The sequence below is a fragment of the Pongo abelii genome, chromosome 13 (genome assembly GCF_028885655.2).
Source record: "Pongo abelii isolate AG06213 chromosome 13, NHGRI_mPonAbe1-v2.0_pri, whole genome shotgun sequence".
Lineage (NCBI taxonomy): Eukaryota > Metazoa > Chordata > Mammalia > Primates > Hominidae > Pongo > Pongo abelii.
The window spans coordinates 89,424,854-89,442,120 of record NC_071998.2 but is presented as its reverse complement, the minus strand read 5'-3'; the positions used below and the strand labels follow the sequence as shown (position 1 = coordinate 89,442,120).

Here is a 17,267-nt window from a genome sequence, read left to right as displayed (position 1 = left end):
CTTGACCCTAGCCTTGACACCTCCCAGCCCTCATGTTCCAGGATTTGCCTTTCAGGGAGCCTAAGAAAGGTGGCCCAAAAGACAGCATATTTTACAAATACTGAGTTTCATTGAGCCATCGACTCTCCATGTTGAAGGGAGCCCTGATTCTCCTATACAACATTCCCACTGCTTGAATGCCTCCAGTGATGGGGAACTCATTCCCTCTCATGTGGAAAGTATATAGGCTTGAAGCAGACATGCCTGATCATTGGCAGACAGGCAAAGAAGCTTAGTCTCTTTGAGCCTTCATTTCAGTTAAAAATAAGTAAATAAATAAAAGATGATCATTTTCCTTGCCTTGAGAGTGACTGAGAACCTGATGACGTGAGGCTGTGATGTTCCTGTCTCGGTGACTGGCACAGAGAAGGGTCATAACAACTGTTGGCTTCCTTCTGTCTTGGGCACTCTTAACAGTGACCCCAGATTTACACTCTCCCCCAGGAATTTCTTGAGAAAAGTGCAGTCGTGCTTCTTTAGGACACAATTCGCACACCTCATTTCATGGGCAGTCATTGTCATTGGTCCATGAAAGACCCTCTTGTGTGTCCATTTATCCCCCTTATTTCCCTCATTTATTCCCATATCCCACTCCTACCTCCCCCAAGGAAAGGCAAACACCCCATATTGTGTTTGTATGTGTGCTTGCAAGATGCGTGTTGCTATGTACATCAGTGCCACTGGCTTAGGTATCTTTTCTGTTCTGTTTTGTTTTTTCCACTCAACAGTTTGTTTCTAAAGACATCTCCATGGTCCTGGGTGTGCCTCTAGGCATGGCTCCTCCCTGCTCCCTGCAGAAACCATGGTGGGGTGCATCCATCACTTCACCCATCCAGGCCCTGGGACGGACACCCAGGTCACTTTCAACCCTCCACCCTCACAAATAGTAAATGTCCTTATACATGTTCCCTTATGGACCCAACTGGAAATTTCCTTAGGACAGGTTTCCAAGAGCAGAATTGCTGAGTCAGAATCTGTGTGCACATTGAACATGCCCAAAACCTGCCAGGTTGCTCTGCAGAATGGCCATGCCCATATCTACACCCACTGGCAGAGGATTTCTGTGTCCCTACCTACCACCCACATTTGGGATTTCCTGGATCCTTCATTTTGACAGTCTAAAAGTATAAAGTAATATATTGTGACTTTAGGTATCATTTCTCTGATTCTTAATGAGTTTGGATATTTCTTTCTGTGCTTATTAGTCATTTGTTAATTGTCTGTTCTGATCCTTTGACCTTTTTTTTTTTTAAAAAAAAAAAAAAGAAAGAAAAAGACAGGGTCTCCCTCTGTTGCCTGGGGTGGAGTACAGTGGCACAATCATAGCTCATTGCAGCCTTGAACTCCCAGGTGTAAGCCATCCTCCTTTCTCAGCCTCCCAAGTAGCTGGAACTACAGGAGTGCACCACCATGCCTGGCTAGGTTTTGTTTTTGTTTTTGTTTTTGTTTTCATGGAAGTGGCAGTCTCGCTATGTTACCCAAGCAGGTCTCAAACTCGTGGCCTGAAGCGATCCTCCCGCTGTCTCAGTCTCCTAAAATGCTGGGATTACAGGTGTGAGCCACCGCACCCAGCCACCTTTGACCATTTTTATTTTGAATTTACTGTCTTTTTCTTGTTGGTCTGCAGAAGTTCCTTACATAAGCTAGGTATCAATCCCTTATTGGGTTTAGGCTTTGCAAATATCTTCTCCCATTCTGTCACTTGTCTATAAACTACCTTCAAGTCCTGGTTGAGCAGAAGTTCTTAATTTTGATGTAGATAAACCCTTTTGGTTTTTGTCCTAAGGTTTGTGCTTTTGAAGTTTCTCAACAATTATTTCCTGTCACTCCTAGCAAGTGACCCCCTACCTGCCAGGTGCTGGCTGGCACTGGTTGGGTATGGGGGTTGGTGGGGCTGAGTGGGGTAAGATGCAATCCTTGCCCTCAGGGAGCCCACAGCCCACCCAGTGCAATGAGGAGCAGACACAGACAACAGCAAGGTGCGATGCGTGATAAGGGATGGCACAGGCAGCTGTGGGCATTCAGAGGAGGGCACTCAGGTCTACCTGGCAGAATCTAGGAAGGATATCTGAGAGCAGTGGCATCCAAGATGAATTCATTTTTTTTTTGAGATGGAGTCTTGCTTTGTCACCCAGGCTGGAGTGCAGTGGCACAATCTCAGCCCACTGCAACATCCGTCCCAGGTTCAAGCAATTCTCCTGCCTCAGCCTCCCAAGTAGCCAAGATTACAGGCATGTGCCACCATGCCTGGCAAATTTTAGTATTTTTAGTAGAGACGGGGTTTCACCATGTTGGCCAGGCTGGTCTTGAACTCCTGACCTCATGATCTGCCCACCTCGGCCTCCCAAAGTGCTGGGATTACAGGCATGAGCCACTACACCCGGCCCCAAGATGAATTCTGAAGGACCTGAGGGGGGTTGCCAAGAAGAAGAGAAAAAGTGCTCCCAGGGCAGACAGCCTGTTATATATGACCTGAGTCCCCTCAGGTACTTAGCTCTTGTCCTTGAGCCAGTTTGCCTAGATCGATGGACACATCTACCCCTGGCAGTTACTATACCCTAGGGTATTTGGCCAATGTCCACCTAGCCTGTTAAAAATCTCAAAACAAAGGTCAGTTAACTAAACTTATGAAAAATGTGGCAATAGCATATTGTTTGTGACAGTACAGCACAAAGTCTGTCTCTGTTCTATGCTGCTGAGAGGTAATGCTGGGAGAGGGAGAGGGAACAGATTGGGATGGGGTGGAAGTGAAAAATCACTTCCTGAGAAATGGCTGTTCATCCTGGGGAAGAGCAGAGTTGAGGCCCATGGTTGCCAGGTTCCAAGTCTGAAGGATGGTCAGGAGCAGGAGCCAAAGTGACCTGGGGCCCCAGCACAGAGCCAGGACCCATGAGGGAAAGTCGCATAGAGCAGGTTTTAGCTTGGAATGAGGAGGACCTTTCCAAGCAATTGCAGATCATTGAACAGGAGTTTGGGGTCACAGAGATCTCCCATGCAGCCCCCTCACTTAGCAAGATCCAGGTGGGGGATGGGACTTCCCCAGGGCTACTCAGAGTGACCGCAAAGCCAGCAGCAGCTCTGAGGCTTCTGTCTCCTAGCTCAGAGCTCTTTTCTATGCCTGAGTTTGGGAGGGGGGTCCTAGAATTGAGTACATTTATAGAATCTTTTATTTTTGTTGAGCCAAGATCATCTTTTGTTTCATACCCCAGAGTTATACATTGTGTCTCAGTGTGCGTGTTTTCAACAACAATCAAATTCTAAAGGACACATTCTGGCTCCCCCAATTTGGAGCCAGAACCAAGTGAGATGACAAGTCTACCCCTGGCAGTTATTACACCCACCCCAAATAAGATTGGATACAGACTGGATATAGACATATCCAGATACAGACCAGTTGACCTTGTTTGCACAGTGGAGTTAACAACAAGCCCAAGAGTTAAAAGCTGAGAGGGCTGTGTGCCTATCATGGTTACCACCTGGCTGGACTGTGGGTGAATGCAAGAATACAGGGGACACAGTCCTTCCATCTGCAGACCCAGGAGGCGCCCTGAGCAGAGTGCAGGGGATGAGACCTTATACTGCCTGAGACAACAGAAGCGAGGCTGGCCAGCAGGAATCAAAAGCCCTGGACACACATAGGGCATGGCTTCTACATGAAGAGCTGTCATGCACAGAGCCCTGAGTCCACAGCAACTAGGACACTGGGAGGGGAGGAACAGTACTCAGGGAAGGCTTCCTGGAAGAGGCGGGTAGGGTTTGGACAAGTTAACTTGTTAAAGGGAGGGAAAGCCACCTCCCAAGTGGAGGAACCATGGTGGGGAACAGATGGCAGGAAGAAAATATGAAGAGTGCTTGGGAACCTCACATAGAGCCCACAGTTACTTTCATCATGAATAAAATAGCCATAATTTGTTGGACACTTACCGTGAGTTAGGTTCCAAGCTAGGAACTTGGCATATATTCTCATCTTTAACCCTCCTATCAATTCTAATGTTCCCAGTTTACAGATACAGTCATGCAAGATCTGAAATTGTGCTTTAAAAAAAAAATCTCTGTATCTCTGGCCCCTAGCCCAGAGCCTGGCACATAATGGGTGTCCAGTAATGTTTGTTGAATGAATGAATGAAATGATAAAACTAGAGGATTTAGTATCACATCTCTCCAGCATCCAGGATGTCCAAGGCCACCTGGCTTGAGGACATAGGAATGACTTTAACTTTCCACCACCTGCAGTGCTGCTTTTGAGAGATGCTTTATCATGAAATACCGTGAGCTGAGCCTGGCACGCAGTAGACACTCAACAAATGAGGGCTGAATGATTGGCAGCCCTGCTCAGTATGGGGGTAAAAGTATGCTGAATTCAGAACTAGGAGACCCATGTTCAGTTGCCCGCTGAGTCGCTGCTGAGCACGTGGCTCTGAGTGGATACTTAACCTATTTGAGGCTCCTCCTGCCTCTTTAGACCAGGATGAATTATGCCCAATTCATGGTTTGCCATGAGCATTAAATGCAGGAACTTGTGAAGCGCCTGTGAGCCTCCAACATTGCCCCCAGGGAGAGATTATGGTGATTACGGTCGGTGGGAAGCTGAGTATTATTTCAGTGCCATGGGACGGTGCATACAGCAGGGCATATGAGTCAGAAGGGCAGGCTGTGTGGCCGGGGTGCGGTGGGGTGCCAGCCACACCATTCCCCAGTCTTGATGATTGATTCTGATCAACCTGCATATTTCATGCACTGCCTCCCTGCATCAAATAAATAAATCAGGGCCTCCTCTGAGCAGCAGGACCTGATTGGGGCATCTGCAGGGCTCAGGACTTCAAAAGGCCAGAGCAGGGATGCTGGAGCCCCCAGCAGATTCTGCTAATGTGACATTTAGGGGCCGGGTGGCCCAGGTAAGCAACAGCCGCTTGCGCAGTGTGATGCCCCCTAAGTGGCGAGGACCCTTGTGGGGAGAAGGAAGTGACTTTTACAGCCTCGTTTCCACCACCCACGGTCAGAGGAACACAGGCAGAAGTGTGGCCCAGGGGATTCCCTCTTCTGTTTTCTGAATGTTTCTGAGGGCCAGCAGTGCACCTGCATTTCTGCAAAGAAATTCCCTTAGAGCTAGAGCCCCAGGAGGCACTTCCTCAGGGTGCGCCTTGGAATTCCTATATAAACTCCAGGCATTTTGCTGGCCAGGGTCTGCAGCTCTGGAAGGGACCCGCCTGCACTTCACAGAGGCCTTCATCTGGGGATGGGTGGATGATCCTCCTCTTTGCGCTTCCCACATTCAGGAGGCACAGGTGGTCCATGAAGTGGGCACCCGGCACAAACTGTCACCTCTCAGGAATCCCATCGAGGCACCCCCATGGGATGCCATGTCAGGGAAGAGCATGGGCTATGGAAAATGTCCAGGGTTTGAGTCTGGCCTCTATTCTTATTACCACTGGGGACCTAGGCAAAGCCACAAGCTGTCTGAGCCTCCATCTCCTTGTCTTTAAGGTGGGACTGAGACCACCTACTCCACACACTGTTTTAGCTAGGCAAGAAAATGTACACAAAATAGCACTGATCCAGCACACTATAGAGGCTCTGTCAGTACCCCCAGCCCTTCCTACCTGCTCCCCACCATTCTCAAGCCTGCTCTTCCCTGGGGGCCCTATCTCTGCCCTCAAACTCACTGCCCCTTGCTCCATCCTTCTAACCACAACCTTTCCCTAAATCTGCTTCATCCATGGTCACTGGTATCCTCCCAGATGCCAGATCCTCAGACTCTGCTCAAGGGTCTTCTCCTAGCCTCTCTGTGGCATGTGACACTGCAGCCAGCTCCATGGTGAAGGTGTGCCTTTCCTTGGCTTCTAAGATGCCCACTCCCTCCCAGCACCCTGCTCCTGCATCCTGGCCAACCCTTCCCAGTCTCTGCTCTGCCCAGCCCAGGGGTCAGGGCTCCTCCAGAGTCTGCACTTGGTCCTCTCCTCTTTTCACCTGGCTCACTTTCCCTGGGGGTCTCATTCTTGCTTCCAACCCCAATTCCCAGCTTCCATGCCGATGACTCCTGCTCGCCCCCCAGCCACACCTCTCCCTTCAGCTCTAGACCCAAGAGCATCTCTGCCTTGATGCTCCACAGGCATCCCAGGCTCAGCACATCCAAGATGGAACTCATTATTCTTCCCCTTGTATTTGAACCCCTCCTGGGTTCCCCACTCAGGGATGGGAACTGAAACTCCTCATCCCCACCAGAACCTTGGATGACCTTGGTCCCCCTCTTCTTCATCTCCCATTTGATCACTCAGTTGTCCTGATTTTACCTGGAAAAAAGAAACCTTGCTTAAATCTGATCCCCATCTCCATTTCTTCTGCCACCACTCTGGGCCAGTCCTCATCATCTTTATCTTTGACAATGACCAAAACAATGAACTAAACACACCAAGAACTGTAAGGATGGGAGTAAATTTGAATGCACCACTTGGGTTTAAAAACACACTGAACAATTGCAAGGAGCCAAGGGCAGTGGGAGACTATGCGTAGTATGACACAGCAGAGCAATGTGGCTCCTGAAAGATGCTAATTCAACCTGAGGATGCATATAATAGCAATGTATACTCCAGAATGAGGGAGGGGATGGTGGCCTCTACTTGCTGCTGACCAAATCATGCCAAAAGTGCACTGGTCAGTCCTTGGATCTACACTCTACAGAAAGACTGACTTTGTGGAATGTGGCCCAAGGAGAGGCTGGGGTGGGGGAGCAGGGAGATTGAAGTGCTGTTCTGTAAAGAGGAGGTGGGGGCTGGTATCAGCAGACTGACCTGTCTTTGTCTTCAAGTATCTGGGCCTATCCTAGGGAAGATGGAGCAAAAGTGGTCTGTGTGGTTCTGGAGGGCAGAGCCAGTTGAGCAGGGGGAATGTTACAGGGAAACATTTCAGCTCAGTGACCAGGAAGAACTTGGTACCACACAGAGTACAGTTGTAGGGAGCCTGGGCTCCCCATCTTTGAGGTGTGAAGCAAAGGATGGACAACCAATTGATGAGACAGAGACAATAAAAGAGAATGTTCCAGCCTAGATCAGGTTAGAAGTTTTGTGATTCTAACCAGAAGAGGCATTGGAGAAAGGGAAGCCTGCAAGAATATATCCAGGGCCTGTGAGGGGAGCAAGATCCTGGAATAGGAGCACCCAGACACAAACCCAGATCCCAGTCTAACTGGCCACTGTCTTTTGCTCCCCACAGACAGCAGGGAGGTGAAGGTGGGAGAGTACAACGCTGTGGCCGACACACTGGAGATCATCAATGACACCATCAGGTTCCAAGGTAAGGCAGGTGGGCTTCTCAGAGGAGGGGGCCTGCCCAGTTGCTCCCAAGCCTGGACATTGTCTAAGGGTTAGGGACAAGCTCAGCATCCTTGGCTTCATGGGGTCAAGGGAACATCCGCAACACATACACTCAATCATTGAGCACAGGGCTCCAATCACTTGTATGGGCTCCAGCACCTGACATGGGTCACTAGAGTTTGTATGAAGTGCACACTGAGGTGTTTAAACCATTGGATGGCCAGGAGTAATTCTTTTTAAAAGTAGCCCTGCTAAATTTAGGTCTATCTTCTCCTGTGGCAAAAAGTTTGACTGGGTTGGCAGTAAGGCCTGTCTATCTTCTGCTCTTCCTAGAAGATTATTTCTTCTCCTCTGCTAGAGAACTCCTCTTCAGCTTCTATAACCAGCTCAAATGACACCTCTTCTGTGCAATCTTCCTTAATTGCCGTCCAACTGAGCTAATGACTCCCTTCTCTTTGCTTCCAGTCTTTTCTCTCTGACTCTCTTATGGCCACTGTCACTTTACATTGATATTACTAGGTGATTCAGCTATGAGCCCCTGACTGGATCCTATTTGACTTTAAATTCCTGGCACCAGCCAAGGTCTGACGCATGTTGGAGACTTGGTAGTATTTAACGACAAAATGAATTGATCAAGTGGCTGGCTGGATGGATGGATGGATGGATGGATGGATGGGTGGGTGGGTTGGTGGATGAGTGGATGGATGGATGGTTGGGTGGATGAGTGGGTGTGTGGATGGATGGATGGATGGATGGATGGATGGATGGATGGATGGATGGATGAATGGTTGGTTGGGCAGATGCATGGATGGGTGTGTGAATGGGCGGTTGGATGGATAGATGGATAGGTGGGTGGGTGGGTGGGTGAATGGGTAGATGGACAGGTAGATGGGTGGACAGATGGATGGTTGGGTAGATGGATGGATGAATTGATCAAGTGGATGGATGGATGAATGGGTAGTGGATAGATAGATGTATAGGAGGGTGAGTGGATGAGTAGACAGATGGACAGCAGATGGACGGATGGACAAACAGACAGTCTAGTCACTGAATAGTAATAGAGAAAGCTGCCACATCCATATTGTTACTTTGATTCCACTGGGTCAGCAGAAATTGAGACAGCTGGCTTTCTGTGCCAGGAGCTTTTAAGTTCCTTCTTGAAAGCAAGGGCAACAGAGAAGGCTCTTCCACAGACCCTTTGATTAGACTCTGTCATGTTCCTATGTTTCCACTGGACCTGAGGGATTCAGCCTTGACAACATTGCAAAGCAAAACTCCAGTCAGCCTGAGAACCAGAGTGGTCTCCACACTCAGGTGAGCCTCCCTATCCCAACTGAGGGAGCTGTCACCGAACATATTGTCACTTATTACCTCAAGGATGACAGCCCAAATTCACACAGCCTGTTGTAACCACCAGAGCCCTGATCCCCAAGATCAGCCTGTCTGCTATCGGACTGGGGAGATCAGGGTTTACTGAACAAGGACTCTGGGTTTACAAATTAAAGAAAAGATTCAGGCGCCAAACAAATAAAAGACACAAAACACAACTTACAGGAAAAACATGAATTTGGTGAGGCAGGGACCAGTAGCCAGGACAGTGGCTAAACAACAGTCAGAGGGTACCAGGTCTTCATTGGTGATGCCCAGGCCCTGCCTTTCAACCCCAGGCTCTGCCCACAGGCTGAGAGAACACAGGAAGCAGCTGTGCCAGGCCTACTTCCTGCTTCTCAGACCTTCCCCACTACCCAGACCGTCAATAATCAGCCTCTGAATACAGAGCCCAGGCAGGTCAGGGCAGAGCCCAGGCCTTCTATCCACACCAGGCCTGGGTTCTGCTCTCAGCCTCACTCACTTGGACCCCTACACTAGTCCCCAGTGAGGCTTCTCACCGCTATGCTAGCCTTCCCTTCTCAAGTCCATTCTGCCCTCAGCAGCCAAAGTGCCCTTGCTGTCATACCAGACTTAAGATGCCACCTCTGCTCAGAGCCCCGCACGTCCCCACTGCTTAGAGCGAGGGGGCCTCACTCTGAGCTGTGGCCCCAAGGCCTCCATGAAGGGACCTCTCCTCCCTTCTCTGTCTCCTCTCTCAATTCCTCCCAACTAAACTGCTTACAGTTCTTCAACTGTCCTGAAACACCACTGGGCCTTGGCTCATGCTGTGCCTTCTGCCCAGGATGCCCTTTCCTTCTCATCTTCCTGGCCAACAGCCAACTACTCTACTCATCCTTCGAGACTCAGCTCCTTCGTCGCCTCCTTTCTGTAGCATTTCCTGACTCCATCAGGCAGGACTGCACTCTGCTCCCTGCTCGCTCTCAGGCCTCCTGTCTGATGTTATCACATCACCTGGACCCCAGTGTCACTGGCAGCAGTTTGTGTAGTGGTTAGACCATAAGCTTCAGGGTTAGGCAGATCTGAGTTCAAATCCTGCCACTTACTAGCTGTAAGAGCCACTTAACACCTAGAAAACCATTGCCCCCTCTGTCAAATGGGAATAATCTTAACTACCCCTGAGGCTGTTGGGTGGATCAAGTGGGAAAATCTCTATATCTTGCTTAGCCTGTCATAGGCATTCAATAAATAGGATTGCTTATTAGTGCTTCTTTCTTTTTTCCTATGGCTATTGTGTAAGTTCCCTGAAGGCAGGGACAGTGTATTTTTCATCTTCGTATCATTGGTGCTCAGTCCCAGGCCTGACAGATGGGAGTTCAGTATTAATTGTGATTAATCATCATTAATGATGAATGAATGAGTGAATGGCAATGAATGGATAAATAATGAATGAATGGACCAGATGAAAAGCAAGAAAGAAAACTCAGGACTTCTGCTGTTACTAATACTCATGATAAACCAAGCATTTGGTTTCCACAAAGTCTTAATTAATATACCCCTTGTGGAGCCATCATTTTGCAGGAAGAGAAGAAGGAGTAAGAAGGAGACAACTTTCTCTTGTCTATTGTCAATTTTCTAGAGTTGTTTCTACACAATAGGCCCCAAACCCAGTAGTGATCATATCACCTGTGAACCAAACCTCAGTCTTCTTTCTCAGTGTCCATAGAGGGGCTTGTTTCCAGCCAGGATCTCACAGATGCCCCAGGACTGTTCTTGCATTTGGTAGCCAGAAGGCACCTGAGCCAGGTGTTTGGGGAAGGGTGATGGACAGAGGGGGAAGAAGCTTCCAGATGGTGAGCTTTCACTTCTGGAAGCAAGAAATGATGTTACCTCCATCTCCTTGTGTCTGCTTTAGCCCAGACTTTTGGCCCTTGATGCCACTTTTCTTATTATAAATGTTACTTTACATGGAATTGCTTAAGGCTCCACATTAACCATGCCAGCAGGTTCCTCGCTGTTTTCAAACCTGGCAACTTCCCTAAATTTCTTAGATGGGTCAAACTCTTTTAATCCACCGAATGTTTCTTGCTCTCTCTCTCTCTCTCTCTCTCTCTCTATATATATATATATATATATATTTGTGTGTGTGTGTGTGTGTGTGTGTGTGTGTGTGTATGTGTGATGGAGTCTTGCTCTGTCACCCAGGCTGGAGTGCAATGGCATAATCTTGGCTCACTGCAGCCTCCATTTCCTGGGTTCAAGCGATTTTCCTGCCTCAGCCTCCCAAGTATCTGGGACTACAGGTGTGCACCAGCACACCCAGCTATTTTTGTATTTTTGGTAGAGACGGGGTTTCCCCATGTTGGCCAGGCTGGTCTCGAACTCCTGACCTCAAGTGATCCACCTGCCTTGGCCTCCCAAAGTGCTGGGATTACAGGCATGAGCCACCGCGCTCAGCCAAAGCCACTGAATATTTCTAAACACATTTGAACTTGCTAGCAGTGTCTTAAACCCAGATGTTCAGGGGATTTCTCACGGCCTGCTGCCACATCTGCCCCTTTCCTGCTTGTCTCCTGGGAAGAGAGGCATAACTGGGACCCTGGTGGGGCTCCCAGATTCCCAGGCTTGGCTACTTTGTAACATCCGGCTGATTCCACATACCCCTACTGGAGAGAAAATCCCTGAAGTTTCACAATTCCACAGCAGAAACCTGACCTAAAATAGCAGCTAAGAAAGAGGGATCCGCAGGAAGCTGGGGGAGTCCCTGAATCCCTCATCCCAAACCAGTCTATGCCTGCTAAAACTAAAACAGCACTGAAAGATGGATTTGCTCTGAAACCCTCAGGGTTCCCCCGAGTTCCTTGTGCTCTTGAATAACGAGCAGCGCACCTCTGCAGTCACATAGAGAAATGGAATCCCACAGTTCCAGGCCAGTTCTGGCACAGCAGGGAGAGGAAGGTAGCTTCTGCCTCCCACAGTTACTCAGAGTCTTATGGAAACAGAAAGCCAGATAGAGCTTTTAAAACACAATGACATTGAAGCAGAAATTCTGCAGCCAAAACACATATATGTCACCATGGAACCGACAGGCAAGGTGTCCATCCTGTTGAGGAGGGATCATTTATTGTGTATGTGTAGGAGCAGAGATCTTGAGGCCAAAGCCAAGTTCTTCATCCCCGAAGGCACCCACTGGTACCCACTCACATCACCCAGCCTTGTGCTTCCAGGCCGTTGTTGCCTTAGGGGATAAATGGTGATGGTTTTTCAATAGTGTAATTAGACCAAATCAAATTCTAGTCTTCTAATGGCTATTAAATGCATCACAAATCCTTTATTGATTCTATTTAGAGAAAGAAATAAGTCCTGGCTCAGGCTCCCTGTTGGGCAGACTGGCCAACCGCCGGATCTGGCTCACCCGGTAGATAGATGTGCCTTGTGTAGAGTTTGTGCACAGGGCCTGGCTGGATGTCAGGGACACTAAGGCAAAGGTGTTCTTGGGGAATGACTTGCACTGGGTCCCACTGATGTCTTCTCTTGATCCTCTAGGATCCGAACCACCAAAAGACAAGACCATCATCCTGGAGCAGCTGCGAAAGATCTCCCTACCTCTCTACAGCATCCTCTCTGCCCTCACCATCCTCGGGATGATCATGGCCAGTGCTTTTCTCTTCTTCAACATCAAGAACCGGAATCAGAAGTAAGCCACCCTGGTCCTCCTCTGTGATGTCACTTTCAGAATTGACAAGCCTATGGACACAGTATGGGAGTACCACACGACAGATTCCCCAGGGACACAGAAGTCTGCAGGGCAGAGTTTCCCAAAGTGTTTCTCAGTTGCTAGGATGTTGTAGGTGTCACATGCATGTGAGTATGCGTATGCGCGCGTACACACACACACACACACACACACACACACACAGAGGCTGGGCTGCTGGTTGCACAGAAGTTTAGTCAAATAAGTTGGAGGAAGTTAAATAAAATCGAAGAGTCCAAGTCCACGGGCCTTCCCAGAGCTTTCGGTGTACTCCTGTACTTTGTGGAGGTCCAGGAGGAGAGATATAGAAGACAGAATTCCCCAAACTTCTTTGCCCCTATCCTCTAGCATCGCTGGGAATCACCACTGAAGGGGGTCACAAAGTCCAGTGAAATGGACTCCCATTGGTACAGTTCATTATGGCCAGGAAGCCCTCCTTTCCATCATCCCGTATGACCCTCCAGATAACTCCTCATTTCACAGAGAAGAGTCCTGAAGTTCAGCGATGGAGTGCTGCTGTCCACTCGTGGCAGACTGTCTTCTTGGTTTCTTGTCTTAATTTCTTTTCCCCACCACATGCCATTAATTCTCCAGAGGAGAGAGGCTGACTTAGTTATTCTGGTCAGTCATGGGTAGAACAGGCCGCCACTCCAGGCGGTGGTTTTTATCAAGTGCATTTTGCTTCTTTTGGTGTCCATAGCAAATCCCTGAACCCAGCCCCAAGCCTTTCTGTGGAATGAGCAGGGGTGCGGAGCGTGGGCCGTCATGGGGACAGCCACAGTGACCACCTACATGGTGCCATGCTCTGCCATGGTGCCCAGAAGCCACATTGCATGAACTCGTGGGCTGTCAGGAACAAGTCTGATTCTGAAGAAAACAGTTTTTTTGGTTTTTGAGATTTTTTAATTTCTCCCTCTTTGCAAAGAAGGAATTTGGAGGCTCTAGACTTTTGTGTGTGTGCTTGGTTTTTTAATTAATTTATTATTTTTTAAAATTAATTAATTAATTGATTTTATTTTATTTTACTTTTTTAAGAGACAGTCTCACTATACTGCCTAGGCTTTTCTCAAACTCCTGGCCTCAAGTGATCCTCCTGCCTCAGCCTCCCAAGTTGCTGGAATTAGAGGCATGAGCCACTGTGTCCGGGGCTATTTTGTTGTTGTTTGGCTTTTTTTGACAGCAATTGCTTAGGTCAAACCTATTTCCTGAAAAACAGAAAAGAGTTTTCTTCTCCTGTTATTTTATTTTACTTACAACAAATAGCACGTATACTGCCGCAAAAAAGAAGTGAGGCAACTTTTGTCCACTCCATACAAACCTTAAATGCTGAACATACCTCTTAGCACTTGGCACAGGCCTGGGCACATAATCAGCTCTCAAAGTTAGATTGACAGCCCAGATGCCTTGAGAAGTCCCATCAGGACAGCAAGTTGCCCCATCATAAGACTAAACTCATTGAATTCCTTAATTACCCCCTCTTGGCCTCCTGGGGGAAGGTTACCGTTACTCTTTTCAAGAGGCTGGCATCCAGGTAAAGTTTTCTGTTTTGTTTTGTTTTGTTTTTTGACTGGCTTGGCTATTTAAAAATCTGCAGAAAGATAGAAAAAAAATATTGCTATGGTTCCCAATCCCTCCCCCTACTTCTCTCTTCCTAAATCCATCCTATAAGGCCCACCTCCTCTGGGAAACCTGCCCCAACCCCCAGGCTCTCCCCTCTCCTGAGTGCTGTATTAATAAGAATGGAGGCACCTAAGTAGTTCACGGTTTACGAAAGGACTTCCAGCGTCATCTCAGCTTCATGTGTGTCCAAGGCAACAGGATCAGTTATCTCATGTACAGGTGAGGAAATTCAGCCAGGCTAAGTGACTTGTCAAGGTGTCACTTTTATGGAGTGGCCGAGTCTAAGCCCTGGACCCCGTGCTCCCAACTTGAAAGCCGGGGTGCAGTTCACAGAGGAAGAGCAGCAGCCTTCTTATTTCCCTCTCCCTTTGATGTGTTGCATGTTTAAAATGTGAAGGGTTAACAGAACTGGAGAATGCAAAGGAAAATGTTGGGGAACAATTGGCTGTAATTGCAGTCTGCAAAAGAGCCCCTCAACCACAGGGCGCCTAAAACCTGAAGCCCTTCCGAGCTGATTGTGCTGGGGGAGCCAGGCACCTACCAGCCCACTGATGACCCTGGCTTGCTGGGCAGCTGGGGGCCACCACGGGGTTCCGGGAGGAAATGACAGAGAAGGATGCAGAGTCCGGAAGTATAAAGAATGCTCCCTGCTCCCCACTGCAGCCTAGTGAAGACAGGGGTAGTGGATGGGATGGGGACTCTGGTGTCTCCCTCTGTCACCCAGTGACTGGGAGAGGTATTCCTGCCCACGTGTGTGGCTGTCTTTGTGCACGGAACAGTGTGAGCTTTCCTAAGCAACCCTCGAGACTCACAGTTAGGCCTCCTTGACATGGTCTACTCAAGGCTGGGGAGTGTGGTATGGGACTTCCTCCTCACTGTGGGGAACGTGGCTGAAGTTACATGTCACATTCTCTAGATTTGACATGAGTTCTCAGCTCCAGCCAAAAAAAAAACCTGTTGACTTAATGCTTTTGTTTAAACTGAAAATTCATGGATGAAGAAGCTGATATGACAAGCTGTCCCTAGGGAAGTAATAGGTGAACTTGACAAAGGAGGCAGGGAAATCAACAATTAGAAATATATAGTTGTCTGAGGTGTTTTAGTGAAGGGCAAACAGTAGGTGGGGAGGGGGGTAGAGGAAACCAGAGCTTTTCATTATTTCTCTGTAAGGGGAAGGTTCCAGAGTGAGCACCCAGGTGTTGGGGAAAATCTGACTAGAAATGTGGGACTTCCTGCTGATGTGTCCCCTGAGGCCCCATGGCATATTTCTGTTTCTCTCTCTCCCCTCTAGCCTGAGCAACAATATATATCTAGCAGGCGTTTAGAAAATACCTGTTGAAGGAATAACTAAATTAACCGTTCTGTTAAATCTGTTGTCTCTTTCTTTTGTCAGGCTGATAAAGATGTCGAGTCCATACATGAACAACCTTATCATCCTTGGAGGGATGCTCTCCTATGCTTCCATATTTCTTTTTGGCCTTGATGGATCCTTTGTCTCTGAAAAGACCTTTGAAACACTTTGCACTGTAAGTCATTCTGCATAAGCCAGTGGTATATGATAGAAAGTTTCCTTGGTGACCTCAGTCATCAAAAACGCAGATGCAAACCCAGAAATACAGGAAAATACATGAACAGGCAGGGAACAACCCATTTAGTAGTTCTTCAACTCAACAGGGAAGAACGGTGTTACTGTCAGGCCAGCACTGGGTATAAATACCACCTACAAAGTTAAGATAATGGACTTCCAGCCCGGGCAACATGGTGAAACCCTGTCTCTACAAAAAATGCAAAAAAATTAGCCGGGCATGCTGGTGTACACCTGTAGTCCCATCTTCTCAGGAGGCTGAGGAGGGAGGATTGCTTGAGCCCAAAGATCAAGGTTGCAGTGAGTTGTGATCGCGTCACTGTGCCCCAGCCTGGGAAACAGAGAAAGACCCTGTCTCAGAAAAAAAGATAATGGACTTACCAGGCCACTGTTAGAAGAGAGCCCACTGAGAATTGACAGAGTAACATAGAAAAGGAGGGGAAAAATGTTATCATCCAGAAAAGCATCAGCACCAAGGGTCAGAGTCAGGGTCAGGATCATTTAAGAAGGAGCAGATCCTCCTATCTACCTCAAAACCCATCAAAGAATATGATGATAGATCTTTGTATGTCTGACTGAGTTATATGGTAAAAGCTATAATTGTTATTTACTATTTAAGTGGTGTTTTCTTAAACGGTTTTTTCCTCACTGTTCCCCTAAGGAGCATTTTTAGACATTTTTTCCTAATGATTCCTCTTATGAAAGTTTAATACCAGAAATATAATGTGTATCTGTTTGTGTACTTTATATATATATATATATATATATATATATATATATATATCTATGGTTGATACATAAAAAAGAGTAATGTTTCTTCACATTCAAGAACCAACAGTTGCCCCCAAGGGGGCTGTATCATCCCTGTTGAGATATATATATATATTTAATGAAGTCCAAAGCAGTGTAACTAATTTACTATACATTAGAAAGATTATGTTTAAAGTTAATTAACATGTTAAAAAGTTTAATGCCTAAAGAAATGCCTTTTATTTATTTTTGTTTTTTGGGTATTTTTGGAGACAGAGTTTCACTCTTGTTACCCAGGCTAGAGTACAATGGTACAATCTCAGCTCACTGCAACCTCCGCCTCCTGGGTTCAAGCAATTCTCCTGCCTCAGCCTCCCGAGTAGCTGGGACTACAGGCATGCACCATCACGCCCAGCTAATTTTATATTTTTAGTAGAGATGGGGTTTCTCCATGTTGGTCAGGCTGGTCTCGAACTCCCGACCTCAGGTGATCTGCCCGCCTCGGCCTCCCTCGTTACTTTTTAAAAGGGGGTTATGTATTAGCAATCACTTAATAGTTGTATGGAACTAACTCTCAGTTGAAAATATCATGAACTTACTTTTTAAGAATAAAGTAATCAGTTGAGATGTATTTCTGGACATTGACTATGATCTGTCCAAATGGGGTTAGCCAGCTGGGTCTCTTTAGAGTCCCACATGCAGTAATTCATCCAGTCCCCTGCCTGGAAGACCAGAGCTAGAGGGGATGGTCAAAAGATCGGTGCTGAGTGGATTCATCCAAAAGCCACTCCTTTGTTGGTGCTGTTTTCTTTCAAGACATTGAGAGCACTGTGGGCCCTTTTTTGCAAAGCAGCCTTTTTTAGACTGCGTTTGTTGCTCA

The 17,267-nt window shown here is 47.6% G+C and overlaps 1 protein-coding gene across 2 annotated transcripts in view; it reads left to right on the top strand.

The window, feature by feature from the left end:
• The window catches only part of GABBR2 (gamma-aminobutyric acid type B receptor subunit 2), a 413,665-nt gene that overhangs the window by 304,053 nt on the left and 92,345 nt on the right, over positions 1 to 17,267 (top strand). For both annotated transcript variants that reach the window (XM_024252745.3, XM_054520353.2), the window contains 3 exons: positions 7,249 to 7,329; positions 12,225 to 12,375; positions 15,446 to 15,578. In XM_024252745.3, coding sequence (XP_024108513.1) covers positions 7,249 to 7,329; positions 12,225 to 12,375; positions 15,446 to 15,578 — 365 coding nt within the window. The remainder of the gene's footprint in view (positions 1 to 7,248; positions 7,330 to 12,224; positions 12,376 to 15,445; positions 15,579 to 17,267) is intronic.